At 37.9% G+C, this 27,983-nt stretch overlaps 1 protein-coding gene across 2 annotated transcripts; it reads left to right on the top strand.

Annotated features, from left to right (window-relative positions):
* The first annotated feature begins 185 nt into the window (after positions 1 to 185).
* Positions 186 to 27,942, top strand: LOC129296258 (uncharacterized). 2 transcript variants are annotated; one of them, XR_008589736.1, is made up of 28 exons: positions 186 to 532; positions 618 to 712; positions 1,066 to 1,165; positions 1,365 to 1,469; positions 1,634 to 1,796; positions 2,450 to 2,570; positions 2,747 to 2,809; positions 2,910 to 2,990; positions 3,090 to 3,184; positions 3,262 to 3,412; positions 11,739 to 11,825; positions 11,948 to 12,067; positions 12,154 to 12,282; positions 12,370 to 12,467; positions 12,577 to 12,700; positions 12,967 to 13,074; positions 19,461 to 19,602; positions 20,617 to 20,727; positions 20,859 to 20,922; positions 21,007 to 21,082; positions 22,710 to 22,895; positions 23,012 to 23,122; positions 23,467 to 23,631; positions 23,727 to 23,885; positions 24,107 to 24,340; positions 25,640 to 25,813; positions 25,909 to 26,110; positions 26,935 to 27,053. XR_008589736.1 is itself a non-coding variant. In XM_054934850.1 (28 exons), exons 1-28 carry the CDS (start codon positions 373 to 375, stop codon positions 27,732 to 27,734), a joined length of 3,894 nt encoding a protein of 1,297 aa, XP_054790825.1. In that variant the 5' UTR covers positions 191 to 372; the 3' UTR covers positions 27,735 to 27,942. The 2 variants fall into 2 exon arrangements, 1 of the variants encoding a protein (XP_054790825.1); XM_054934850.1 differs by lacking the exon at positions 25,909 to 26,110 and adding an exon at positions 27,182 to 27,942 and having other exon boundaries at positions 191 to 532.
* The last annotated feature ends 41 nt before the right edge of the window (positions 27,943 to 27,983 follow it).

The raw sequence follows: 27,983 nt of genomic DNA on the forward strand, positions 1-27,983 counted from the left end.
GTTAAAATTAATTTTAATATTTAAATAAATTATATTATAATATAATTAATTATAATTAAAATCAATCATATTAATTAATTATTTTTATAATTAATTATATTCAATTAAAATACAAACGACTCGTAATCAGGTACCACCGGAGGGTTGCATCTCGAAACCTCCGCAAATCGTGTGAAAAAGAAAGAGTGGGATAGAACGAGGACGACGTCGTTCACTAAATCGTTCCGTCCTCCTGTTGCCCGCAGACCCTCCTTTCCGATCCCAGTGAGCGGCCAAACTTCCTAGGAAACCATTTCCACAGCGGGTCGCATCTGACCCAGCCAGTGGTGCCCGTTGAAAGCGAATTGCCAGCGTCCGGTGAAATATCTGATCATGGATCCGGCGAAGACTCCGCTTGGCCAGATGCTACTGGACGAGATCACTCCGGTTGTGATGGTACTTTCTACTCCTAATGTCGAAGAGGCTTGTCTCAAGAATGGCCTTAGCTTCCTTCAGATGCTGACCCCATTCTGCTCCTTTAACAACATCGACGGTAATCCTTCAATTCCTGACAATGCCCGCATTCTCGTGCTTGATATTAAGGGTCGTGACAAGTTCCATCGGTTTGTATGTTGCAGTGCCGGTAAGGACTGTCAGTGACCAGCCCTATAGGCTTCAGAAGTTCAAATTGCGATTATATTATGCTTCAGATGTCAGGAAGCCAGATTTGGAGGTAATTATCCGCCGGGTCATGTCATCGATGCATTGCTCGGTTATGGTTCGGTTGGTAACATTGCTCGAATTAACGTATGACAATTTATTCGTAGACTTATAGACATCCAAACGGCTGAAGACGGAATTTGAATTAAGTTCATCTTACATGGAATTCAGTAATAAAGGCTTAAACAACTTTAATTGAACTTCTTTCTTTGCTTATTCGTGTGAAGTCAATTTTCAGCAATATTTTGTCGTGGGAAACTGAGAATGGTCGGCATTCTGGCTTGTATTTCAAAACTACCAATGTGTAACTATTTTTTCACTTATAATTAATCATCTGGTTCCATTTGTGTCCTCACCCTTGACTAGGTAGCTAAAGAGCATTTAAAGCAAGTTATCACAGAGGCAGGGGAGAAAGAGTTCAGCGAGCTGAGCTTGGATGCGCCAGAAATTAATCACGTACTCGAGAGTAAGTGAGGTTATTCATAATTTTTGTTGTTTCATGCTGCTGCTACTGTTTTGACGTTAGCTGTGCTGTGTCTAATTTAATTAGTTTGTGCGCGCGCTTGTGTGTTTTGTTTTTTGTGGACATTAGAATTTTCATTTCCTCGGGTATTTGGGATTCGTATTTGTCTTATAATGGGGTTGACTAACAACTGCTTTTCTAGATTCTCAATCCGGAAATGCACCATCCTGGCTTCAGTTTTTTAACAAAGAGCTTATCCGTGTGGTCTCCTTTTCAGACCATGAAGCTTTTGATCATCCAGTGGCATGTAAGTTTTTAGAACTAGTCAGAATTCTTATATCTTGTTTCTAATTGTCTTGAAATGTATAGTAGATTTTGTACACAAAATAAACCCTCATGAAAATCTCCTCATTCTAAGGTTTTTTATTGATTGAATATCCCCCCTTCCCCTCACCTTTAAGTAACTTGCAGGTCTTTTGGTTGTTTCTTCTAAGGATGAACAACCAATTAACAGATTTGTTGACCTATTTAACACCAACAAGCTGCCTTCCCTTCTTAATGATGGCGTGATGGATCCAAAGATTTTGAAGCATTATCTTTTGGTGCATGATAATCAAGATGGCTCTTCTGACAGGTATATATGGTATTTCCTTGTTAGCTTCTTGTTCATAGAGATTTGTTACTTTATACTTGTAGTCATTACTGCTGACACGTAGAGTCCCAACTTCCTTCTTCATGTGAAAAGAAGATTTTTGAGATTAATGCTTTTTTGAATCGAAGTATTCTTTTTCATGATTGGGATGGAGTGGCTGTGTTCCTATTATAGCATAGATTGCTTGGAGTGGAGTCCTTCAACTTTTGATGTTTTTTGGACCCCTGTTGATTCTTCTCTTTTTCTATCTTTTAAGTGTTGGTGGATATTAGATGATCTTTTTGGTTCAGAGGTGTGAAAATGGTTTATCTTTATAAGTAACATTCATATGAAAGAAGGCACAGGGGCATGACATTACTGCCCAAGGTGTAGACAATAGAAGAAGAAAAAATAAACTAATAACAAATATATATATAACTCTAGAGGCTAGATTTCAGAACCTAGCTCATCCTGAATATTTTCAAGGAATCCACTGGAGAAATCAATTATGAATTGACTACCTTAAAATTATGGTTTGCAGAGAACTCTCTTTCCAAAGTACTTACTTTATACTACCAAAGTTTTATTAGGGGTCTCTCTTGCAGGGGAATTGTTTTGAATAGATTTTTACATGCCGGCCTTTGTTTTTTTTGCAGGGCAACTAAAATATTGACAGATATGAAGGGTACATTTGGTACTAGTGACTGTGCATTGCTATGTATCAATTCTTCTACTGATGCCTCAATCAAACGTGAAGAGAACTTTTGGGCTTCATATGTAAGGCTCCCCCTCCCTGTTTTAATAGGCCTTTTTATGTGAGTTTGTTTTGAGTGCTTAATTGAACATGATTCTTAGTTTTTGGTTCAACTCTCAGACATGGATTACTTGGGCCTCTGTTTTCTGTGGTATTTTTTTTTTTTCATATAAACGTTGTTTGATGTAATTTGTGGTAGAATTCTGATGTTCCTCCTGGTCAAGATCTTGGTTGCTTTCTTAACACTGATGATATCACTATGGTAAGTTCCTTCTGCCATCACAGACATTTTTTAGATTTTTTACATAGCATTGGTTATCTGTGGATGAATTTTACTATCCTGTTTCTTGACCTGAGTACAGATTAAAGATCTAATGCAAGATTTATCATCCAAGCACGTCATTCCAAGCATGGAGCAAAAGATTCGTGTGCTCAACCAACAAGTATTTTATATTCAGCATTTTTCTTTCTTTCTTTTGATGAGTGTTTTTTACATCTTCTGTTGTTTTGAAGATTCTCATTACTCTTTCCTTTCATGTTAGGTTTCTGCAACACGGAAAGGCTTTAGAAACCAACTTAAAAATTTATGGTGGAGAAAAGGGAAAGAAGATAGCACAGATTCTGTCAATGGTCCTATGTATGCTCTTAAGATTCCAGTGCTTCTGATTTCCTTTTGACTGTTCTTTAATAGAGTCTTTGTTTTCTTGGTTAAAGGTATGCCTTTAGCTCCACCGAATCCCAAATTCGAGTTTTGGGTGATTATGCTTTCATGTTAAGGGATTATGAACTTGCCTTGTCAAATTATCGCCTAATTTCCACGGATTACAAACTTGATAAAGCTTGGAAACGCTATGCTGGTGTACAGGTAATTCCATGTTTTATCAATGTATAACAACATTTAAAACTCATTTCTCAGACCCTATGAAATGCATGGTAAAAATGTGCTTATTTTGTAGTTAGATCCCTGTGTTACTATTCTTTTGTTATTTTGAAGTCCATATTACTATTATATGCTACTCGATTGTTGTAAGGTCTTCCTTACTAATTCATAATTAATCCCCAAGATTAGGGTAATCATAGGAATAATCTAAATCAATTATTAAGTTTGTAAAATTTATATAAATGGAATCCCAAGTTTTCAAAACTTATAATGCTATAAAATCATATAAAAATCATTTTAAAAAAATAAAATTAGAGCAAAACATATATATGGAAACATGGATATCTTACAAGATAAGATAACATCAAAATAGGGTCAAAATAGCAAAAAGCTAATTCTAGCACAATTATGCAGCAGCATCAGTATAAACAGTAGAATTTGTGACAGCAACAAGCTATTATGGCAGATTTTTTGGTCGAACTTCCGACACGCATCAAATTTTCGTCCAACATCTGATCGAGATGATCTAAGTGTCTACAGAAAGCTTTCTCCGAGCTTTAGCTAATGACACTGGTTTTACATTCAAATCATTTCTCAATCAATAATTGGACATCAAAATGCAAACTTATTCATTTATGCTTTCAAAACACAATTAGGGTGTCTAAAACTCAATGCAAGTGCCAAAAGCCCATACCAACCCTTAAACCACACTCAATAGACTTGGGACAACTTATGCAACATATCATAACAACTAGATATCACATATTTCACAATTTTAACCCATAATCCCTTGATTTATGAAAAAATAGGGGGAGGCATTTTGACTTTAACATTCAACATAATCCAATACAACCATGCATATAGTCAAATTTATATTGCATTAGTATTTTGACCTTGCTCATATATCTCAATTAAAAAGATATTACACGTACTAGGCCCAAAATACACTTTTCAATACTCAATATTCAATAGTGCAAGTAATAACAAAATATGATCATCCTAGTAGCAATATCAATTAATTACACATAAGCAACTAAAATTATGAGAGACTTACAGTAGGAAACTGAGTTTCCAAGCCTTTGGTCTTTCCCTTTGTCTTGCTCAGAACTAATGCCTGTAAAATGTTAAATAGAGGGGTGAGTACAACCACTCAGTAATCAAGTTTCATCTAATCTATACAGTTGCATATCAATCGAAAACGGATGCAATTGGCAATAAACACACGGATCAAGTATGCATGGCAACGTATAGCCTCGGCTACAACAATAACAACCATGTGACTGGGCTTCAAACACATAATCATATATATATATATATATATATATCAATAATGCACAACCTAGGGTCGCAATAATACTAATCATGCGCCTCTAACTGCATCGGACCACAATATTAAGAACCATGTGGCTGGGACTAAATGTATGATCATATGCCAACCTTATACCTTCCTGATTACCTCCGACATGAAACCGGTGGCTATTCGGTGTCTACGTCCTTCACGGATTAACCCAGCCTTCTACTTGTGAGGAGCTATTGGGCCAGGGTCAACTCACTCACTTGTGTAATTTGGTTTTCCCAATACTAATAACCATGAGGTGTCGTACCCCTAATTTAGCTTCCTCATGAATCGGTGAAGACTAATTAAGTTCGAGTCCCTCATTGAACAAGAGGGACAGTCTCAAATCAACCATGAGATAAGGGTTACCTCCAGATTTCAACGGTTGGTGCCAAGGCAAGTTCCCGATTCTAACAAATACTGTCAATATTACGTGGATTTACCAATCTACTCCTCTCCCTAGGCGAACTCTCACCAATGATCATACTATGCGCGTATACCATATATTCATGCATCTCAATCATCAATCACATAACATGGATTCTGATGAGTAGAATAGGAAAGAACAGAGAAGAATAGGAGAGAGACGAGAGAGATAGAAGGAAAGAGAGAGAATTTCTGAATGATACTCAGGAATTATTATTTCAAAATATACTGATGAATTACATGGAGTTTGTTTATATAGGTTCCCCTAGGATAGGCTTAACGGTCTAATAGTAACTAACCGTAACTGAATTAATTATCCTTTAATTATCTATTTACACATCAATACTCCCCTTCAAGAACCCTTGACCTCAAGGGTTAGAATTGACAAAACTAGGGTGCTGTTTCTGTAATTGAAACAAAGAAATCTAGCTAGCCTCTTCATTTGGAAGGTTCTTCCATTTCACTAGAAATTTTGTAATAATCCTGCCTTTTCTTCTACCCCTCCGTTCATTCAATATTTTCTTTGGAATCAATCTGAAGGAGATTCTGGCCAATCAATAGGGGGTGCCGCTGCTTTACTGAAGGATCAGGGCATAATTTGAGCAATGAGACATGAAAAGTGGAGTGAACCCTTGACTCAGGAGGTAATTCCAGCTTATATGCTACTAGTCCTATCTTCTTACAGATTCTATAGGGCCCAAAATATCTTGGGGCTAATTTTTGAGAGCTTCTCAAGGCTGTAGAAATCTAATGATAAGGCTGTAATTTCAGAAATACCCATTGTCCTACCTCAAACTCTCTATTACTTCTGTGCAAATCTGCTTTCCGCTTCATTCTATTCACAACCCTATTGAGATGATATTTCACCATTGCTAAAGTCTCTTCTCTTGCTGAAAAAGTTCTGTCAATAGCTTCTACTACCACATCTCTGGGCAAATATGGAATATGCATAGGAGGAACCTATCCATATAAGAGTTCATAAGGAGTAGTTTTTGTCGAAGTGTGATAGGATGTGTTATACTACCACTCCGCTAAAGAAAGTCATTTGTGCCACTCCTTAGGTCTTTCCCAACACATACACCTTAGATAATTTTCCAAACAATGATTAAGCACCTCTGATTGTCTATCCGTTTATGGGTGATGCGAGGAGGTAAATTTCTGTTCCACTCCCAAAACCTTTAAAAATTCCCTCCAAAAATTACTGATAAAGAGGGGACCTCTATCGCTAATAATTTCGACCGGCGACCCATGCAATTTGTACACTTAGTCTAAAAATTGTTGTGCCAATGTGGATGCTGTGAAAGGATGAGATAAAGACAAAAAATGTGCATATTTACTAAAACGATCAATGATCACCCAAGTAGTGTCTTTCCTATTTGATTTGGGCAACCTTTCTATAAAATCCATAGTCACACTCTCCTAAACTCGACTTGGAATAGGTAAAGGCTGTAGCAACCTTGGATTAGCCACTAATTGAGACTTACATCTTTCACAAGTATCACAGTGCTTTACGAACTCCTTGATGTCATCAAATAATTTTTGCCACCAAAACAACCTTTTGACTCTTTGATAAGTAGCTTGTATGCCTGAATGTCCTCCTTGCGGACTTGCATGAAGCCATTCCAATATTTTCTGCCTTACACTAGGAATATTTCCCACCACTAATCTGCCATTCCTTCTTAAATGCTGACCATCCCAAGAATAATTCCTTTTACACCTCCCTTCTGTTGCAAATGAGCTTTTAAAGCTTGCAAATCAACATCCTCATCCCAGCTCTTTTGGATTTCTAGAAAAAGGAAATCTGAACAAGTCTGCAAAGATACTTGGGAAAACTTACTTTTTAGCATCCTTGAAAGAGCATCAGCTGCATTATTATCGCTGCCCTTTCTATAATATATTTCATAATTGTACCCCATAAGTTTGGTCACCCAATACATTTGAAATGCAGTTTTAAGCTTCTGATCTAACAAGTATTTAAGACTTTGCTGATCAGTTTTAATGATAAACCACCTTCCTTCAAGATATTGATGCCAATGTTCCACAGCTTGTACTACCCCCAACAATTCCTTCTCATAGATAGAGAGATTCAAATGTCTAGGAGCCAAAGCCTTGCTGAAAAAGGCAATAGGTTGACACTTTTGTATCAGAACAGCACCAATGCCCGAGCTACAAGCATCTGTCTCAACCACAAACACTTGCGAAAAATTTGGAAGAGCAAGAACAAGGGCTGCCACTAGTGTTTCTTTCAACTTTTTGAATGTAACAGCAGCCAATTCCAACCACCGAAATTATTCTTCTTGAGCAGTTTAGTTAGGGGCTTAGTTAAGGAACCATAACCCCTAATAAACCTCCTATAATAACCCACAAGTCCCAAAAATGATCTTAATTGTTTTACTGTAGTTGGTTCAGGCCAATCCATGACTGCTTTGATCTTCTTGGGATCGGTTGAGACAACTCCTCCACTTATGTGTCCCAAATATTCTACTTGTATTGCAGCAAAAGTACACTTGCTTTCCTTTACAAAAAAGCAATTTTTCCTTAGAACTTTCAAAACCAACCGCAAGTGTCATGTGTGAGATTCTAAACAGGGACTATAAATCAAAATATCATCACAAAAAACTAAGACAAATTTTCGTAAATACTCCTTGAATATGCTATTTATGGCCCCCTGAAAAGTCGCGGGTGCATTAATGAGCCCAAAAGGCATGATTAACCACTCATAGTGACCCAAGTGAGTACGAAAGGCTGTTTTATAGATGTCTGTAGGCTCCATTCGAATCTGATGATAACTAGCCCTTAGATCCAGCTTAGTAAACCATTTAGCAGCCCTTAATTCATCCAAAAGCTCTTCCACAAGCAGAATAGGGTGTTTATTCTTGACCATCTTCTTGTTAAGTTCTCTATAATCGATGCACATGCGCCATGACCCATCTTTCTTTTTCACCAACATAATTGGTGAAGAAAATGGTGAGCTACTTTCTTGAATGTTTTGAGATTGTAGCAGCTCCTTCACCATGTCTTCAATGGCGTTCTTTTGAGTTGCTACCTGCTGGATATCGATAAGGCCTTAAATTGACTGGATTAGAACCTTCTTGTAGAATAGGATGGTTGTGGCCCTTTCTCAAAGGGGGAAGAGATTTAGGCTCCTTGAATACATCTGAAAATTCCAATAACAATCCTTAAAGAGCTTTTTCAGAACCATTCTCCCCCTGTAACTGAAAGTAACACAGCTCTTCATCCTCCTTTTCCACTAATTGCAGCATAAACACTTGTCCTCCCCCTTTTAATTCATTTTCAATCTTTTTAAATTCAACAATTTTACACCCTATAGATCCTTGAGACTGCAATTTACATATTTTCCCATTATACCAGAAGGTCATGGACAATTTGTCATAATCCCAATGAGCCTGATGGATGGTTTTAAGCCAAGATAAACCTAAAACTATGTCATAGGTCTTGACTTCCATTATCTGAAAGTCCCCTTCAAACTCTTCACCTTACATCTTCCACTTCACCCCTTTTAAAATCCTATATACTTTCAATTTTCCACCCCCTACCACTTCCACTTCTGCCATAGGTTTGAAATCGCCTTCCACCCAAGGTTCCTAGCCAAGCCATAGTCCATGTAAGCGTGAGATTATCTATGAGAATTTATACTTGCCTTTGACCCACATGTCTTGGAATTCTCATAGCCGAGGGTCCTACACTTCCTTGTATGGCATGTAGTGAAATTTGCAAACATTTAGAGTGCTCTAGTGCGTATTTGAATTTTTCTGGTGCTTCAACTTATGGATTCATGTCCTCGTTAGATTCCTTGAGCCCCTCCTCTTCCAATTCAATGAGTTGCAATTGCATTCTGAGTTTGAGAACATATATGGTCATCGAAAAAAGGTTGCCGACAATAAAAACATAAATTTTTGGCCCGTAATTCCTTTACTTTTTCCGGGGTCAGTGTTTGTGTTACTGGCATTTATTCTTGAAGACCCAGCACCTGCGTGAGAAGAAGCAGAGGCAAAAGAAGCTGTCTTGGGTGTGAAAGAAAGAGAATTAGAAGACTGGACCATTTTACCCTTACTAAAAGAAAACCTAACACTGCCAGATGGAGTCTTTGCATCTCTCCACCTAGCCGATCCCTTCTGTTTAGTTGGATAAGTATCCAAGACACCCCCTTGTAGTCTTGACTTTGAGTTTCGACCCCACTGAATCAGACGCTGTCCTAAATCTGTGCCATGCATCTTTGTTTATGCTTTCTGATGATTTACCTCGTGCATATGTACTATATTTCATGCTTCTCGTAACATTCTTGGCTTAAACATCTGAACTTGAGCTGTAAATTCTTCCTCCAAGCTTGCTGTATACATTTGAACAAGATAATCTTTGAAAAGTCTGATCTTACAGGCTATGGCGTCAAACTCATCATCTAATTCCTTAAGAGAACTTATTTGTTGAAGCTTCACGAGATCTTCCATGAGAGCCTCATAGGTGGGTCCGAACCTTTGCTTTAGTTCTTCCACATATTTCTCCTAAGTCCATTGGCCACCTTCGTCTGACGCAGTGCGTCCTTGATGCCATTACCATGCCTTCTCATCAAGGTGTAAACTTGCTATAAGCACCTTCCAATCTTCAGGTGTGTTATTTATTTGAAATAGAATTCACACTTCAAGATCCATCCTAAAATATCACTTCTTTGGAATCTGGGAAACTCCATTTTTGTAAAATGCATGCGATGCTGGTACTTATTGTTTTCTAGTCTTGGTCGTCCTCTGCGCTGGTTATGACTAGGCCTTCCTTCATCGGATGTATTGGTACGATCACGTGCTATCTGAGCAACCTAGTTGGTAAGAGCTTGGACGCCACTTGGGAGATTAGCCAGATTGGCAAAGGCGTCTTCTAGTGCACGAAGTCTGTCCTCACTGTTATCTACCATGGTATGTTGCAATCTTTGTGATCTTGTTTTAGGCATACAGGTTGAGCACCGCCAGCTCTGAAACCACTGATGAGTAGAATAGGAAAGAATAGAGAAGAATGGGAGAGAGACGAGAGAGATAGAAGGAAAGAGAGAGAACTTCTGAATAGTACTCAGGAATTATTATTTCAAAACATATTGATGAATTACATAGAGTTTGTTTATATAGGTTCCCCTAGGATAGGCTTAATGGTCTAACGGTAACTAACCATAACTGAATTAATTATCCTCTAATTATCTATTTACAAATCAGATTCACATATCTATACTCAGATAATCCACTCCAAATACTAAATACCACATAACAATTAGTACATACTCACATAATCTCAATCATCATCATTGTTTATATGTAAGTGAACACAACACTTCAACAATATCACATTCTCAAATATGCCAATTGCGTATCAAGAGTTTAAAATAGCAAACATGTTTCAAATCTATTTCAATAAGAATCCATTAATATTCAACTATAAAAATTAGATTTTCACCGGTTATCTTAAGTGTTTGAGAGGTCAAAGGTTATCCCTCAATCATAACTTGCTTTCTGAATTAAATTCAAGTTCATCGGTGCTTCGTAAGGTTAGTCTACAATTACATTAACACCTATCACTATTAATCTTTAAAATCACCACTTCCAACATCTAATTTCATACTTTAATAACCAAATTTCTCAACTATAAAATCACTCTCACATCCAATAAGTTCTTTAACTCTCATTAATTTCAGTTAGCTCTCAACAACTTAAATAATTGCTAATATATAATCCAACAACTCAAAATCATCATCAATGTCACAAATTACTAACTTCCATCTCTCAAATTTCAACTCTTTAATAACCCAAAACTCTCAACTATTGAGTTTAGTCACGATTAGGTTTATTAACTCTCATTAGCTCCAACTAACACTAACAAAATCCTTAATCAACATTAATGGCAGCCATCTACCTTAAGCACTGCCATTTATGGTACTTTAGGACATACTTTCGTCTATAATTGAGAGCCCACTCTCATGGATGCATCAAACAACTATATCTAGGTTTAGATAACTCAAATAACTCCTATTAATCCCATTTAGACTAATGGATTCAGACCTATAGCCTTAAGTCCGAAAATCATCATCTTTCAACTTCAAATCTCACTTTTAAAACCTGTAAAGAGAAGAAGAAGAGATAAGGAAGACATGCTTAGGTGAAATCAAGCTTCAATCACCTTTAAAATGCCCAAGAGTTGATGCTTTAGCAGAGAAACAACTCTCTTCGTTGCCCTCCCTCTGTTTCAGACTCATTTCAACTTGTTTCGGACATTTTTGCATTTTTTAAAGAAAATTGATTTTGTAATTTATGTTGCAGCATAATTCACTAGGCTAAAACTCTGATTTCTTTTCTCTTCAATTTGAGCTTGGTCCAAAAGCTAAAACCACACCCAATAGCCATCTCTAACTATTTTGAAATCCATTTATATTTAAATTTACAAATTCACCCTTTATTAGCCTAATTAATCAAGGGAATAATTTTTTTGGGATGTTACAATTGTAAAATGATTAATACGTTCATTTTTGGCTTGCATGCCCTGCTGTTTCAGGAAATGATGGGACTTACATACTTCATGTTGGACCAATCAAGAAAGGAAGCTGAATATTGCATGGAAAATGCCTTTAACACTTATTTAGTATGTATGGTTTATTTTGAGATGATAATTGTTGATTAGATGATAGGCTTTTTCTTGGACGTTGCTCTGTTACTGCTTTATTCCTTTGCTGTCATGTTGGTTTACAATGATTTTATGTCCAGAAACTTGGTTCGTCTGGGCAGCAAAATGCCACGCGATGTGGTCTCTGGTGGATAGAAATGTTGAAGACACAAAATCTATGCAAGGAGGCGGCTCCAATTTATTTCCGCATTTGTGGTGAGGTAGTGCATTTTTTTTTTTTGGGGGCTCTAAAAAGAGTAATTTGGGAAACATTTCTTCTGCTGCTGACAACATTCTTTTGTATTAGGATATCCTACATTCTGCTGTGATGCTTGAACAAGCGTCCTACTGCTACTTGTTGTCCAAACCTTCAATGTTACGTAAATTTGGGTTTCATCTTGTGCTTTCTGGGGATCGTTATAACAAGTGTGATCAGGTATTGGTCTGTCAATGTTCTGTAGAAACATTATTCCTTGTGATGTGGTCCTTTCTCTTCCTAATTTTCATAATTGGTCTCGAACAGATCAAGCATGCAATTCGAACATACAGAAGTGCTCTTTCTGTTTTTAGGGGAACTACATGGAGTTATATCAAAGATCATGTTCATTTCCATATAGGACAGTAAGTTAGACCCTGTTCAGCAATAGTACATGGATTTTCATCAAAATAAACTTTGGTATCTACGTTCTCCAAACTTTTTGTTGTTTTTAAGAAAAGATGATTGTTTTAGGTGGTATGCTTCTATTGGGATGTGTGATGTGGCTGTCAAGCATATGTTGGAAATTTTGGCTTGTGGTCACCAGTCCAAGACAACACAGGAGTTATTTTTGGGCGACTTTCTTCAAATAGTTCAGGTGATAGTGGCTTTTCAAATGTATAGAACCTGTCAGTTTGTTCTTTTCAATCTCATCTGCTTGCAGTATTGCATTTCAAAACCTGATTATATTTTTAGATAGTGCTTGTGTAAATAAGTTTACTTGCATTATATGTGTGATATATTTGGCAATTACTCAAATCATTTTGTGGCATCTTGTTTTGGTTCTGGAATGTCTTTTGGAAGCTGAGTTAGACAAGAGCTAATTAATTTAACACTTGTCTTAAATTTTCCTTTATATGATAGAAAACAGGACGAACATTTGAAGTATCAAGACTTCAGTTGCCTGTAATCAACTTTTCTTCTCTCAAGGTCATCTTTGAAGACCACCGAACTTTTGGATCGCCTTCAGCTGTAAGTTGAACCACTTTTGGTGCTTGTTTTTTCTGGTGTAAATTGTCGTGTTTTAATTCTCAAAATGTTCTCCCCCTCCCTTTTTATTTAGCCCTTGTTGATGATTACTGTTGAGCAGATTTAAAATTTGTTAGAAAATAGGGATGGGGCTTATATAAATAAATCTGAGATGCAGTGGCATCTTGTTGGCATGTTATCTTGGGTGATGTTATTCTCTTTCACCCTTAATTTTGGTCTTTTTCCCTGGAGACGCCTGTCATGGTTTCTGTTCAGTCTAAATTTCTATTTAACCTACATAATGCATATCTTGCCTTGTGTGTAAAGGGATACTTGGTTATATCCCTTAATCTTTTCATCATGCAATGAAAGAATTGTTATACGAGATTCTCCTAATGTCAAATCATTCACTACCAACCAAAACTTGTATTTTATACTGGCTGCAAAGCATCAGATTTTACTAGTCAACCAGCTGGTCAAGCCTTACCACTGCGAAGTGGATTGGAAGGTGATGTGACCGTGAGATATGGTCAGACTTATAAGAGGAGATCAAGGGGGCAGTTGGGTGTAGAAAGGAAATACCCATTGGGTTAGGATTAATATCCTGAGGGTCCAGAAAAGAAGGATTATGCCATGATGTTTTGGTAGGGTGGCTTAGATTTAGTCTCGATATTGAAGTCACCTTTTTGCTTGCTTTATTTGGCTGTATTATTTTTGTTGGCACTCAAGGATGTTTTAGAGAAGTTAGGCAGAAGTGAGGAGAGTGCTGGTCTCTCGAACACCAGTGAGAGACCTTTTCTTGTTGCTGTGTTCTTCCATTTAGTTTGTAATTTCAGTTGTTGGGAATAGGGTTTTGGCTAGAATCAGTGAGTTTCTCTTGTAACACTGATTCAGTTCATATGCATTAATATCAAAAACCTCAGAATTTCCCTCATTTATTTCTCTTTACATTGAAAGCTTGGTTCTATTAGTTACTTTAGAGCAGAGCTCTAACAATTGGCATCAGAGCCATGCAATCCTCGGACCTTCTGATAAGCGCAAGAGAGATGGCCGAAAGAGTGCAGTACTCCAATCCCGAGGTACAAGAGTTGAAAGAATCTGTTGGAGGACTATCGAAAGAAATGATCATGATGAAGGAGATGATGCAGACGATGCAAGATAAATTAGAGCAAATAGCAGAGAAACAGAAAAGTGCAGACCAACCTCTTGAACAAGATCAACCCAGCCATGAAGAGACTACAGGAAGCACCGGAGATCATGAAAAAGAAGTAGGGAAGTACACGAAGCTGGAGTTACCAATATTTGATGGAGAAGACCCTATCGGGTGGCTTTTCAGAGTGGAAAGGTATTTTCGAATCAATGCTGTGGCTGAAATGGAGAGACTGGAAGCAGCCATCATGTGCCTCGAAGGTAAGGCTCTTAACTGGTATCAATGGGTGGAAACTCGAGCACCTATCCGAGAATGGTCAGAGTTCAAGCAAGAACTTCTGCGTCGATTTCATCCCTCACAGCTTGGGGATGAATATGAGATGATGTTTGCAGTCAAACAGGAGCGTTCTGTGCGCGAGTATGTGGAGGAGTTCGAACGCGTATCAGCTATGGTGGGAGACGCATCAGAATCGTGTGTGGTTGGAGCATTTCGTGTAGGACTAAAACCAGAGATAAGGGCTGAATTAAAGCTCACGGCCGCCAGTACCCTTAGAGAAATTATGGAGATGTCTATTAGGGTGGATGAGAGGAATCAGGTAATAGAGAAGGCCAAAGACTCACGGTTTCTGCGAGGCCAGCGTTTTCAAAGTGGGCTTAAAAATGAATCAGCCCAAACTCCTTTCACACGGATCACTCATGTGGCTGAGCCCAGTAAAAGCATGCATGCCTCTTCAATACACTCGGGACTCCAGAAACGGGCTGAGACAAAAACGGCAGACTCAAAAGTAGCGAGCAACACGACAGGAACAGCGTCGTCACGTCCAGGGGGACGAACCCAGCGACTGTCAGATGTGGAATTAACTCGTCGACGAGAGCTTGGTTTGTGTTTCAAATGTGCAGATAAATTCGGACCTAATCACATCTGCAAAAATAAAAATCTGCAAGTGATGTTGCTGGAGCTAGAGCCCGAGAAGGGAACCGAAGGCCATGAACCAATATGCACTGAAGATAGTGAAGAAGCCGAAGAAGATGAAACTCGAATGGAGTTATCACTAAACTCCATAGTTGGGTTTGGAGGGAATCACACTATGAAGGTACGTGGGAGACTAGAGAAAGCTGAGATTGTGATTTTGATTGATAGTGGGGCTACCCACAACTTCATAGCTGAGGAATTAGTCACCAAAATAAAAATTCCAGTGGAGGACATTGCCGTCTATTCTATCACTGTTGGGGATGGGTTTAGTATTAAAGGGAAGCAACGCTGCAAAGACCTCAAGTTATAGGTACAAGGCCTGGACATTATTCAAACTTTCTACCCCTTTCCACTCAGTGGCGTGGATGTTGTACTAGGAGTGGAATGGTTAAAATCTTTAGGAGAAGTGAAGGTTAACTGGGGGCAACTGACCATGAAGATTGGTAAGAAAGGAAACAAGGTGTGTTTACAAGGTGATCCTGCTCTAACCAAGGCCTTGGTTTCCCTCAAGTCATTTATTCAATCCGTACAGAAGAGAGGGGAGGGGTACATGATCGAATATAATGGGATGAATAATGAAGAAACGACAGCTGAAACTATACAATTGGCGCCTGAAATTCAGAACCTCCTAGACCAATTCTCTATAGTTTGTCGACCTTTTGAAGGGTTACCACCAACTCGTTCTCATGATCATGCAATAGCAACCAAACCAGGCGAACAGCCTCCTAACATACGGCCGTATCGGTACCCTCATGTTCAAAAAAATGAAATTGAGAAGATGGTGAAAGATATGTTGAGAGCAGGTATCATTCAGCCCAGTCAAAGTCCTTATTCAAGTCCAGTTTTGTTGGTTAAGAAAAAAGATGGAAGCTGGAGATTCTGTGTGGACTATAGAGCCTTGAACAAAATCACGGTGCCTGACAAGTTTCCCATACCAGCTATAGATGAGTTGTTGGATGAGTTAAAAGGAGCCGCCATCTTCACCAAGCTGGATTTGAAGTCCGGATACCATCAGATCAGAATCATGGTTGGAGATGAACATAAAACAGCATTTAGAACCCACGAGGGACATTATGAATTTAAGGTAATGCCCTTTGGTTTAACCAATGCTCCTTCCACATTCCAATCTTTAATGAATGAGATATTCCGAGAGCATCTTCGGAAATTTGTGCTTGTATTTTTTGATGACATACTTATTTATAGCCATGATTTATCATCTCACTTGAAACATTTGAAAGCTGTTTTGTCTATCCTGAAAGAGAACCAGCTAGTGATCAACCTTAAGAAGTGCACTTTCGCCCAATCAAAAATTGAATATCTTGGGCATATCATTTCCAAGGAGGGAGTGCAAGCGGATCCCAGCAAAATTGAGAGTATGGTGCAGTGGCCTAAACCCAAGAATGTGAAATCCTTAAGAGGGTTCCTAGGGTTGACAGGGTATTATAGAAGATTTGTCAAGAATTATGGAAAAATCGCTAGTCCTCTCACCAATTTACTTAAGAAAGATGCCTTTAAATGGACCCCAAAAGCTGAAGAAGCCTTCCAAAGTCTCAAGACAGCCATGACTTCTCTCCCAGTACTAGCTATGCCTGATTTTTCCATCCCGTTTGAGTTGGAAACAGACGCTTCCGGGTCTGGAATAGGAGCAGTGCTGATGCAGAATGGCCGTCCAGTGGCATATTTCAGCCAAAAGCTCTCTAACCGCGCTCAACAATGTTCCATTTATGAGAGGGAACTTATGGCAATTGTTATGGCGGTCAAGAAATGGCGACACTACTTATGGGGGGAGAAATTTGTCATCCGGACAGATCAGAAAGCTTTGAAGTTTCTGCTGGAACAGAGAATTGTAGAAGAAAGTCAACAGCACTGGATCACTAAATTAATGGGGTTCAAGTTTGAAATAGCTTACAAACCGGGCAAGGAAAATCGTGCAGCGGATGCACTTTCAAGGAAAGAAGAAAATCTGGAGATACATGGTTTTTCTTTATGGCAGCAAGGTGACCTTGAAGAATGGGAGAAAGAAGTACATGCTGATCCTAAGTTAAATGATATACTGCAAAAAGTCATTACCAAGCAAGGAAATTTGGAGGGATACAGCCTTGTGAAGGGTTGTCTACACTATAAAGGACGATTGATGCTACCAAAGAAGTCTACCAGAATTCAATTGCTCATGAAGGAATTTCATGATTCACCAACCGGAGGCCATTCGGGTTATTTGCGCACTTACAAGAGGCTTTCTACTGTTGTATATTGGGAAGGCATGAAAAAAGACATCCAACAATATGTGTCACAGTGCGACGTGTGCCAAAAGAACAAATATCAAGCATTAACTCCAGCTAGGCTGTTACAACCCTTGCCGATTCCTCAACAAATTTGGGAAGATATTAGCATGGATTTCATTACAGGACTTCCAAAATCCAAAAGACATGACGTCATACTTGTTGTTGTTGATAGGTTGACAAAATATGCCCACTTCTTGGCTTTGACCCACCCATTTACAGCAAAAGAAGTTGCTGAAAGATTCATTAATGACATTGTTAAATTGCATGGGTTTCCAAAAACAATTGTGTCAGATAGGGATAGGGTGTTTGTAAGTCAGTTTTGGAAGGAATTATTTAAGCAAGCAGGCACTCAGCTTTGTCTTAGCTCTGCTTACCACCCGGAATCTGATGGCCAAACCGAGGTCTTGAACAGGAGCTTAGAAACTTACCTGCGTTGTTTCACCAGTGAGAAACCAACCCAATGGGCGCAATGGTTACCTTGGGCTGAATATTGGTACAACACAACTCATCATGGGGCTGCTGGAATGACACCCTTTAAGGCGGTGTACGGATGGGACCCTCCTACTTTTTTTAAGTTGAATGGGGAACCGTCAGGCATTGAAGCTGTCAATGAACAGATTCAGTCCCGGAATTCCATTATTGCCATTTTAAAGGAAAACCTCACTGTGGCGCAAGAAAGAATGAAGAAGCAAGCTGACAAACATAGGCGAGAGATACAGCTGGACATTGGAGATTTAGTCTATGTCAAAATCAGACCCTACAAGCTGAAATCTTTAGCTAAAAGACTTAATGAGAAACTCAGCCCTCGTTTCTATGGCCCCTTCAAGATCATAGAGCAGATTGGACAGGTCGCATACAAGCTGGAACTTCCTTCCACAGCTCGCATTCACCCAGTCTTTCACATTTCTCAACTCAAAAAATCAGTTTGTTTAGCTATTGTCACTCCTACTATACCACCAGCACTTTCTGCAGAATTGGAGCTACAGGTACAGCCTCAAGACATATGCAAGGTTCGGAAACTTATGACAGGCCAGCTGGAGGTTTTAGTGAAATGGAGAGATTTACCCGAGTTTGAGAATTCATGGGAGACAGCTGACACCGTTTCTCTCCAATTTCCAGATTTTCCCCTTGAGGACAAGGTGAGACTCTTAGAGGCGGGAAATGATGTGACCGTGAGATATGGTCAGACTTATAAGAGGAGATCAAGGGGGCAGTTGGGTATAGAAAGGAAATACCCATTGGGTTAGGATTAATATCCTGAGGGTCCAGAAAAGAAGGATTATGCCATGATGTTTTGGTAGGGTGGCTTAGATTTAGTCTCGATATTGAAGTCACCTTTTTGCTTGCTTTATTTGGCTGTATTATTTTTGTTGGCACTCAAGGATGTTTTAGAGAAGTTAGGCAGAAGTGAGGAGAGTGCTGGTCTCTCGAACACCAATGAGAGACCTTTTCTTGTTGCTGTGTTCTTCCATTTAGTTTGTAATTTCAGTTGTTGGGAATAGGGTTTTGGCTAGAATCAGTGAGTTTCTCTTGTAACACTGATTCAGTTCATATGCATTAATATCAAAAACCTCAGAATTTCCCTCATTTATTTCTCTTTACATTGAAAGCTTGGTTCTATTAGTTACTTTAGAGCAGAGCTCTAACAGAAGGCTTAATGTATCTTGAGTCCTTGACCCTTATAAATAGCCATATGTTCGCATTCCTTCAACCTTTGCGTAAATCTGTTAATTTTATACCTTGTTAAAGAATCTTTTCATGGTGCACTGAATCAATTTATTCAGAGAAGGTGATGTTCCTATTTGACTCTTTAAGCTGAATTCAGAGTTAGCAACTAGCATCTATGCGCTTCTTGATATTGGCCGTATGAAAAATCAAATGATGTCTATGTATGTGTGTTTTCTCTTCATATTTGTGTTTAAATGTTCAGGGGTTTATCAATATAGTCTCACAGCTTAAGGTGTTGCTCATAATAAAATTTTCAGGCTAACACTAGAGAAAGCTTGTGGCGTTCCTTGGAGGAAGAAATGATACCAGCTTTCTCTACTACCAAGAGTAATTGGCTGGAGTTGCAATCAAAGCTTATTCCAAAGAAATACAGAGAATCAAATGTTTGTATTGCAGGAGGTATTAACATGATAGGACTTCATTCAGAGTTACTAAATTGAATAATTAACTATATCATTTCTCTTCTTGAACTTTTCTTTCCAATATTATTTTTAATCCTGGGATAAGTAATGATCTTTTTCTGCTCTTGAGCTACATTCTGACAAATGGGTGGACTGTTTTGGCTCTTGAGTGGACTTGCAAAGTTCTCTTGAGCTGAGGTCCTTTAGTTTAGGCTTTGCATTTAGCTATAGGAAGATTCATCGTCCTTCATGGTTGTACTACTTTTCTTTTATCTCAATGAATATTTTGTATTTAAAAAAAGAGGCATGAAAGGAAAAGCCCAAGAGTAAAAGTTTGAATTTGTAATTACTAAGGTTATTGAAACATATGTTTGCATTAGGTGCAGGCTGCTGGTAGTTCTAGTGAAAACTGCTAGAACAAAAAGGCTTATTTTGCCTGACCATCCACAAAATATTAGAAATAATCTTATTTGGATTGCTTTGTAGTTCTAATCATACTGCTTGAAAGGACTCCCATGAAGTGGAAGGAAGACTGATCTGACCGCGATTAACACAGTAGAAATAAGAAACCATGCCCTCCTAGTCTATCCAATTTGGAGGACATCCAAAAGCTTGAGCTAGGGCATAAGAGATCACTCTGGCTCCCAAAAAATTGGAGTTCTCATGGAAGATTGGGACATTGAACACTACATAACAAACTTGTGAGGGTTTGGGTGAGGTTGCAAAATGGTGATGGCCAGGACCTTTCAAGTTTCAACTAAACCTTGGGAGCAGTAATTCAGCATGAGTAATAATCTCCTATGTCTTGAAAAATCAAGCAATCATATTTGGACGTTTATGAAAAAATCAGATGGCCTGTGGTCTTATACTAATTTTGTTAATATTCGTAAGAGCACAAACTTGAACTGTAATTGGGCTAATTTTGATCTCACCAAGTATACTATCTTTTCTTTGGTTTCTCATTTTGCTTGTTCTTGTGAAGTTTATGTATTGTTTCACTAACCTGTTACAGAAGCTGTGAAGTTGAATGTCGAATTCAAAAACCCTCTGCAAATACCAATTCCTGTGTCTGGAGTTACCCTTATATGCAAGCATTCTCCCAGTACTGTTGAAGGAAGACCTGGTAAGCTTTGAGTTTTCATTGACATTGTCATTTATGTGTTAAGATTCTCTATCTTTTTAAAATTTATCTATCAAACTTTCATATTTTTAGCCTTTCTTCTTGATGCTAATTGTTTGTCAATTGTTGTACAGATGAAAATATTTCAAGGATGGAAAATGATAATGCGGGTAAATGTGAAGAATTGACAGTCTGCATGTAGGCATCTCAACATGTTAGTTTCATTTATACTTTGTTCTTGTATTCCAGAGATGAATTTATCTCTTTGTTACATCGCTGCAGGCACATGAACTCTGAGAATTCTTCTTTTTCGGTGTTGGAGGTTGACTTCTTATTAAGAGGTGGTGAAACAACCATGGTGAGTTTATAGCACCCTAGAATTCCTTTCTCATCTCAGTTCCTCCTCGCTGGAGCTATCATGGTTATAAAAGCAGGGCAGCATTTTAGGTGAAATGGTATTGCTTTGACTGAAACCATATGAATTGTTTTTGTTGTCAGAAATAGGATCTTCCATGTTTCATATTTATGTGCTTATGTTCAATAAATTAAAACTCATGTAAAATAACCCTAGACCTCAGTTTTTAGAGCTTGAAATAATTGGTCTTTCTGGAAAAATGCTATCTGAATAGAAGTCCAAATATGATATCTCTATTGTCCAGGTCATCTGCATTTTGAACAAGGCAGGCTATCATGGTAAAATTGAAATTATAGGCTATGTTTGGTATGGAGGAATGAGGAAGTGGGACTGGGACTGGGATTGGGACTGACTCTGACTAATCCCAAGTTTTGTTTGGTACTGGGAATGTAGATTTTAATCTCAATCTCAATCCCACTTAGGTGGGATTACTCAGTACCACCCCCTTGATATTGCAAAATCAATCCTACGATTGATTTTGGTAAAGACCAAAATGCCGTTACCCCTACCTCTCATGCACTTCATCTTCTTCTTTCACCAGTTCGAGAGTGTCTAGATCCAATATCATGTTCTTTCACTGGTTTGACAACTCGTCCATTTCTTTTGTCTTCATCTTCGAACCCAGTTCATCAGCATCATCAGTGACAATTTGAAATCCAGATTTCATCATCATCTTCCTCAGTTAGTTTGGATTTGGGAACAAGTCATTGGATAAGGTTCACTGCTGCATTTACTCCCAGATCCGCTGCCACTTTCTTCAGTTCAAGAGATTCCAAATCTGGTTCCAAGTCATCGGACGATCTCAGTTGCTGTGTTTGCTCTTAGATCGTGAGTCCATGACAAAGATCGTTGGGTTTGTTCCAAGTAATCGATGGCAGGGGGAGTGAGGTGGGGTTCAATAGTGAGTCATGACTGAGAAAATGGGTTTTAGCCTTTCAAGGCAAATTTTTTTATTAATTATAAGGGTATTATAATTTTTTCATAAATTATGTGTAATTGTAAAATAAAATATAGTAAAGTATTCCTGCAATTATTACTCCATACTAAACATAATTTTAAAGTCCCAATCCCACTCCCAATGCCACTCCCAATTCCAATCCCAATCCCTCTAAATTCAAGCTTGTGTACTAAATAGGGTCATAAGTTATAGCTTCTCCTATTTTCTTTTCTGTTTAAAGCTATCATTAGTTTGGAAGGTTAATTAATGTTTGTTTAGAGATGAAAAGTTTTCTTTCTTTTGGATGGCTTTTCATTCTTCTTGGCCTAGTGAAGGAGATGAGTCATTGATGACTTCACTTGGGGTGCCGGAATGATCCTTGGAATATCTGGGAACCATTGCAGTATATTGCTGTAATTTTAAAACAACTTTCTTTTTTTCACCTGTTTTGAGGTGAGATTACGTGTCTGTTTTCTTTATTGTGCTTTTGATTCGGTATGACAATGTCAAAATCTCCCTTGCTATGCTAATTACTTTTAGATACATCTTCTCATTGAGATGCAGTAAAATGTTTGATATCTATATTTTTCCATTATTGTTGCCAAATTTACAAGATTCACTTTGTCAATTTAGGTGCAACTATCAGTTACTCCAAGAGAAGAAGGTACTTTGGAAGTTCTGGGTGTTAGGTGGAAGTTGTTGGGTTTCATAGTCGGCTTTCATGACTTTGACTTTAATCATGTAAAGAAGAACAATTTAAAAGGAAAGAGGAAAGAGAAGCGCTCAACTAATGAAAACTTCAAGTTTTTAGTGATTAAGGTGTTTGCTGCTATTCTAACCTTTTTATCATTATTCTTACAAGCTTACTTCAACTGAGTCTTCTTGTAATCTCAAGATTAGACTAAATGAACATTCTTTCTCTCCTAAAATCACAGAGCATACCAAAGCTTCAAGGGTCCATTCACCCTTTCCCTGACAAGGCATATGTGGGAGATCTACGGCACCTTGTTTTGGAGTTGAGAAACCCATCAGAGTTTCCTGTTAAGGTATCTGTTTGAATTTAATTCCTATAAATTGTTATTACTTTCTGTTTATAACTATTTCTTGAATTCTTTTTTGTATATCAAACCACCTAGGTATGGTGGTTAACCTTTGAATGTCAGGAATTGTTATTGTTGGTCTGCTGTAGCTTTGAGGGGGAGGGGTTAGAGCTTCATTTGTTGTCATGGTACCAATTAGACCAGCTTACAATTACACAAGGCACATAACTTCACTAAAAGACACATGTAGCCAGGCTTCCCTCTGCCATGACTAAACCGGCTTTTCTTCTGCTCTTTCATATATATATATATATATTGTCTCCATGTTCATTCAATTTGGATTTTGGCAGAATCTGAAGATGAAGATAAGTCATCCTAGATTTCTGAATATTGGAAATCAGGAAAGCATGAAGTCAAAGCTTCCTGCTTGCTTAATGAAGAAGGTAGATTCAGTACCAAGTGGTGCAAACGCTGATCCATTTAACATGTCTGACACAGCCTCTCTGTTTCCCGAGGTTGGCATGGAATGCTTTTCATTTAAGTTCTGTAATACAAGTCTGATCTGAAATGGCTACAATTCACGTTATGGTCTCATGAATTACTCTTTCAGGAAACGTCAGTTCAGGGTGCTATGCCCTTCTCATGGCCTCTTTGGTTTAGGGCAGCTGTTCCTGGTGACATTTCTCTATATATAAGCATATATTATGAAATTGGAGATATATCAAGTGTCATCAAATACCGTATTCTTCGGTTACAATACAATCTACAGGTTTGATATAATAGATATTTGAAGTGAAAAATATATGATGTGATTTGCTTTGTTTTTCTTTCTTCATACTGTTTATGTGTCTTTGCTGTCACGGCAATGGAAATTTATAGAATAATTACGTTTTTTGCTTTTTTTTTTCGGCTGCCTCTATAGGATCTAGAGGTTCTGTTTACCAGTTATAAATTTAATTAACTGTTAGTTCTAATATTTTACTTCCACAGGTAATGCCATCATTGGACGTGTCTTTTCAAATTAGTCCTTCTCCTTTGAGATTACAAGAGTTCCTTGTTCAAATGGATGTTGTTAACAAGACAGCCTCAGAAGATTTCCAAGTTAACCATCTGTCCTCTATTGGGAGCAACTGGGAAATATCATTGCTTCAGCCTGCTGATACTATTTTTCCTTCACAATCATTGAAGGCTGGTCAAGCAATTTCATGTTTCTTAATGCTAAAGGTTTGTATTCAAGGCTTTAATTTTGTGATCTATCTCCAAATCATGCTTTCTATGATGGCATGGGTGAGACTTCATTTTAAGGGGTGATAGCAAGATGTCAAAAGATTAATAAGCATAGCAGTTAAGTATTGCTAAAGTGATTGTTTAGGTTAGACTGACAGTTATTTAGTACCTGATGGAGAACAAAATGTGCATATTAGTGGAAAAGTAAGCAATTAAATTGCTTTGCCTGTTTCTCATGGCATATTATTGGGATTAGGAACATGTGATCACTCTATTAATAGCAGATGACTTGATGCAAAAGGTCGAGCTGTGTGATTGAGTAAAGTGGTTATGTTGATATAAACGTTTTGTTTTTTTTTTTTTGGGGGGGGGGGAGTGGTATTGTTTATGGATCATCTCCCACATCTGTAAAATAGTAACTGGATCGTTTGCATGTGTAAGCCAGTAGGTGGTATTGTCTTGTCCAATTATATCGAGAATGTAGATAATGCAAGCTTCTTGCTATTATCTGATTGGTTGTACTCCCTCTAGTTCTATATATAAGTCATCTTTTAGAAGGGATTGATGGACCTTTTTATAAGTCACTTTGCATCAAAAAGTGAATCATTAATTACTCTTTTCCAATTTTACCCTTTTACAATTTTCGATGAGTAGAGTAAAAGGTTACATGTGAGAGAAAATGTTTATAAAGATGATGCATTTAATAAGGGTAAATTAGGAAATTTTTTTTTGTAATATCAATTATTTAACTTCATCTCTTTGATTCTGGTGAGGTAGTTAGAAGTTGCTTATATATAAGACTGGAGGGAATAGTTATATGCTATGATGATTTTTAATTCTTATTTTTTTTCACCTTAACATATATAGATTTGTCCTCCTGAAAGAATTAAAGATTGTGACATTTTTTTAAAAAAAAAAAGGAGGAAAGAAAAGAAAGGAATGTGTAATGATTGAAAATAAGCATTTAAAGAAAAATTAACTATATAAGCTGAGAAGTTATAGTAAAGAAATGTAGAAAGAGTCTGCATCCATAATATGTAATGGTGTTGTGCAATCTATACATTAACTTCACCTAGCAGGATAAAGCTTATTGTTGTTGTTTTGGTCCATTGCTATGCTCAATTATTAGAACTAGTGTGCTTTCCCTTGATTTTGTTACCTGTTCTGTCCTGTGTCTTTTTTCTATGTATGCCTTTTTCTGTGAAAAAACTGGCAATCTAGATTTTATGGAAAAGTATGCGTGTCTTAATGTGTGATTCTTTCAGTTGGCTGAATTAGATTAGTGTTTGCCATCAGAATTGCAGGAGCCTATTGACTGCTAAGGACAATATATCTTTGGTTCCTAAGCCTATCAAAAATGATATCAAATTGGTGCATCAAGGTAGCGAGGATTCAGTTTACGATATGAGTAGGGAGCCTTTGGTCAATTTTCACCATTATGAAAGATTGCAGCAGGAATTACTGCATGAGGTAGGCATTTATCTTTTGTATCAAGCCCATCACTATATATATTGGTATTAGAATTAGAATTTGTTGTCATTATTTAATATGTTCATTATCCTTAGGCGAGACATGTAAGTAAGAACAGTGATCTGATGACTTCCTTCTTCAAGAGTGAGAAAGCAGTTGAAAATTTCATCCGTAATGAGGAATGAGCATGGATAGGGTACTTACTCACCCAAGACTGGACAGGACCCATATAAAATGACCATACCGGGCCATTCTCTGAACTGGACGTGGGCGATGACAAATCATAGAACCAGTCAGGTTGCACCATCCTTGATCAATCCTCAAATCTCCGTGCTTGCATACTCAAAAGTAATTTCAATATGTTGCCTCTCCCATATCGCTGGCCTCCTTGGCTGCATCTAACCCCACACCTTGCGATATATGCCTCCTCTTCACTCTCACACCTCACACCCCTTGCTAGTCAGCCTTGACAGATAAATCCTTGTTTCATAAATGTTAGAATTTGGTCCCTCTAGTTCAAAGCAAGCAATATTGCCACAATGTTTTAGAACTATATAATTTTGCTGATCTGTCATATTTCCATAAACAATTTAATAGTCTATTGACTTGGAGGCCAACTTTGAGTTTGTTATTGGTGCCAGATAAATATTGTCCTAGTCAGCAAATAATTAATTTGATATTAATTTTTTCTATGAATCATATGGTGAAGGGTAAAAACTTGGACATTGTCAGAAAAATAGGAATGTTACACTTTTTAAAGTAGGGGTACCAAATTGAGATTTTTATGAAGCTACTGGGGCTGAAAGTATATTGAAGCCCAATAGATTTAACCCAAAGATATTTTTTGTTTTTACAATTATCGTAGTGAAAGTTTCTACTCGAATTATCATCATCATCATCATCATCTACTGACTAGCTAATGACAAGAAATTGGTATGTTCAATCATTAATGAATGCCATGTATAGATTGCTCCGACAGCAATAAGTCTAAAGACAACTCTGAATAAAAATGAAAACTTTGAGGATTAACTCGGCTAATGTTGTTGACATTGAGTTAGAATCTTGTTGAATTGTATATTGCCTAGTCCTTACACTTTGGACTATTTTCCATCTCGTTGCAGGTGCAGGGAGACCTGAACACTGTTGATTTTGTATTGATCTCTCGGCCACTGCAGAGTAACAGTAGTGCTGGGTTTGCTGACACTCCTCTTGTCATGTCTCATTATGCATGCCATTGCAGGCAAGTTCCATTCCAAACCTACCAAAGGCTTCTGGTTGACGTTCTGAAAGATTTCAGCCATTCATTTGTTCCTTGTTTACTTGCTTTTTTCTGAGTTTATTTTAATGTCTTGTTTTCTCTCTTGACAGTACTGCAAGCACAGGCCCTATTTCGTGGTTATTGGATGGCCCTCGAACCTTACATCATAATTTCTCGGCATCCTTTTGTGAAATAAATCTGAAGATGCATCTTCACAATTCCTCTGATGTCACTGCTTTTGTGCGCATTTCCACCTCAGATTCTGCTGTCAATGGTGGACATCTGAACATCCTAAACATGGTTCAGTCATCTTCTCCTTCTGATGATCGAGGAGGGTGGCATCATGTCACCCCAGTGAATGAAGTAAAAGTCACATCAAACGTTAGCGGGACACAACCGGAAGAGTCTCTATCATTAGGAAGTGTCTCCCCGTACATTTGGTCTGGATCAAGCTCGACCAATATCCACCTAGAGTCTATGTCCTCAGCTGAAATTCCTCTTCAGATCTGTGTGTTCTCTCCTGGTATATATGATCTGTCAAATTACGCATTGCATTGGAATCTTCTCCTGGCCGAAGGTCGGGGAGATCAAGATGAAACGAGGCAGCGGTCAGGAAAGTGCGTTGGATATACATACTACCTAACTGTGCTCCAATCCACTTGAGAAGTTGGCAAAAATGTTGTATTACTCACAGATGCTTGAATTCCATATCTGATTTGTTAATGTGGGTTGTATATTATGTTTCAGTGTATTGATAAATATGAATAGGATCAGATCAAGGGATTGTGATACGTAGGGAGAGGAAAGGGATCAAAATATTCATTCTTTGTTCAAAGAATAATTGCGGAAATATATATTTCATTGAACCGAATGATGCAGTTGGACCGATTCAATTTGATAGAACAAGTTTTG

Source organism: Prosopis cineraria, unplaced genomic scaffold (assembly GCF_029017545.1).
Source record: "Prosopis cineraria cultivar Desert tree isolate PC_DT_omini unplaced genomic scaffold, ASM2901754v1 PC1, whole genome shotgun sequence".
NCBI lineage: Eukaryota > Viridiplantae > Streptophyta > Magnoliopsida > Fabales > Fabaceae > Prosopis > Prosopis cineraria.

Bases quoted from the DNA above. Each gene is read 5' to 3' on its own strand.
- LOC129296258 (XM_054934850.1), top strand. From the start codon at position 373: ATGGATCCGGCGAAGACTCCGCTTGGCCAGATGCTACTGGACGAGATC. The intron at 533-617 runs GTAATCCTTCAA...TGTATGTTGCAG, and splicing joins CTCCTTTAACAACATCGACG to TGCCGGTAAGGACTGTCAGT. The intron at 11,826-11,947 runs GTATGTATGGTT...TTTTATGTCCAG, and splicing joins ATGCCTTTAACACTTATTTA to AAACTTGGTTCGTCTGGGCA.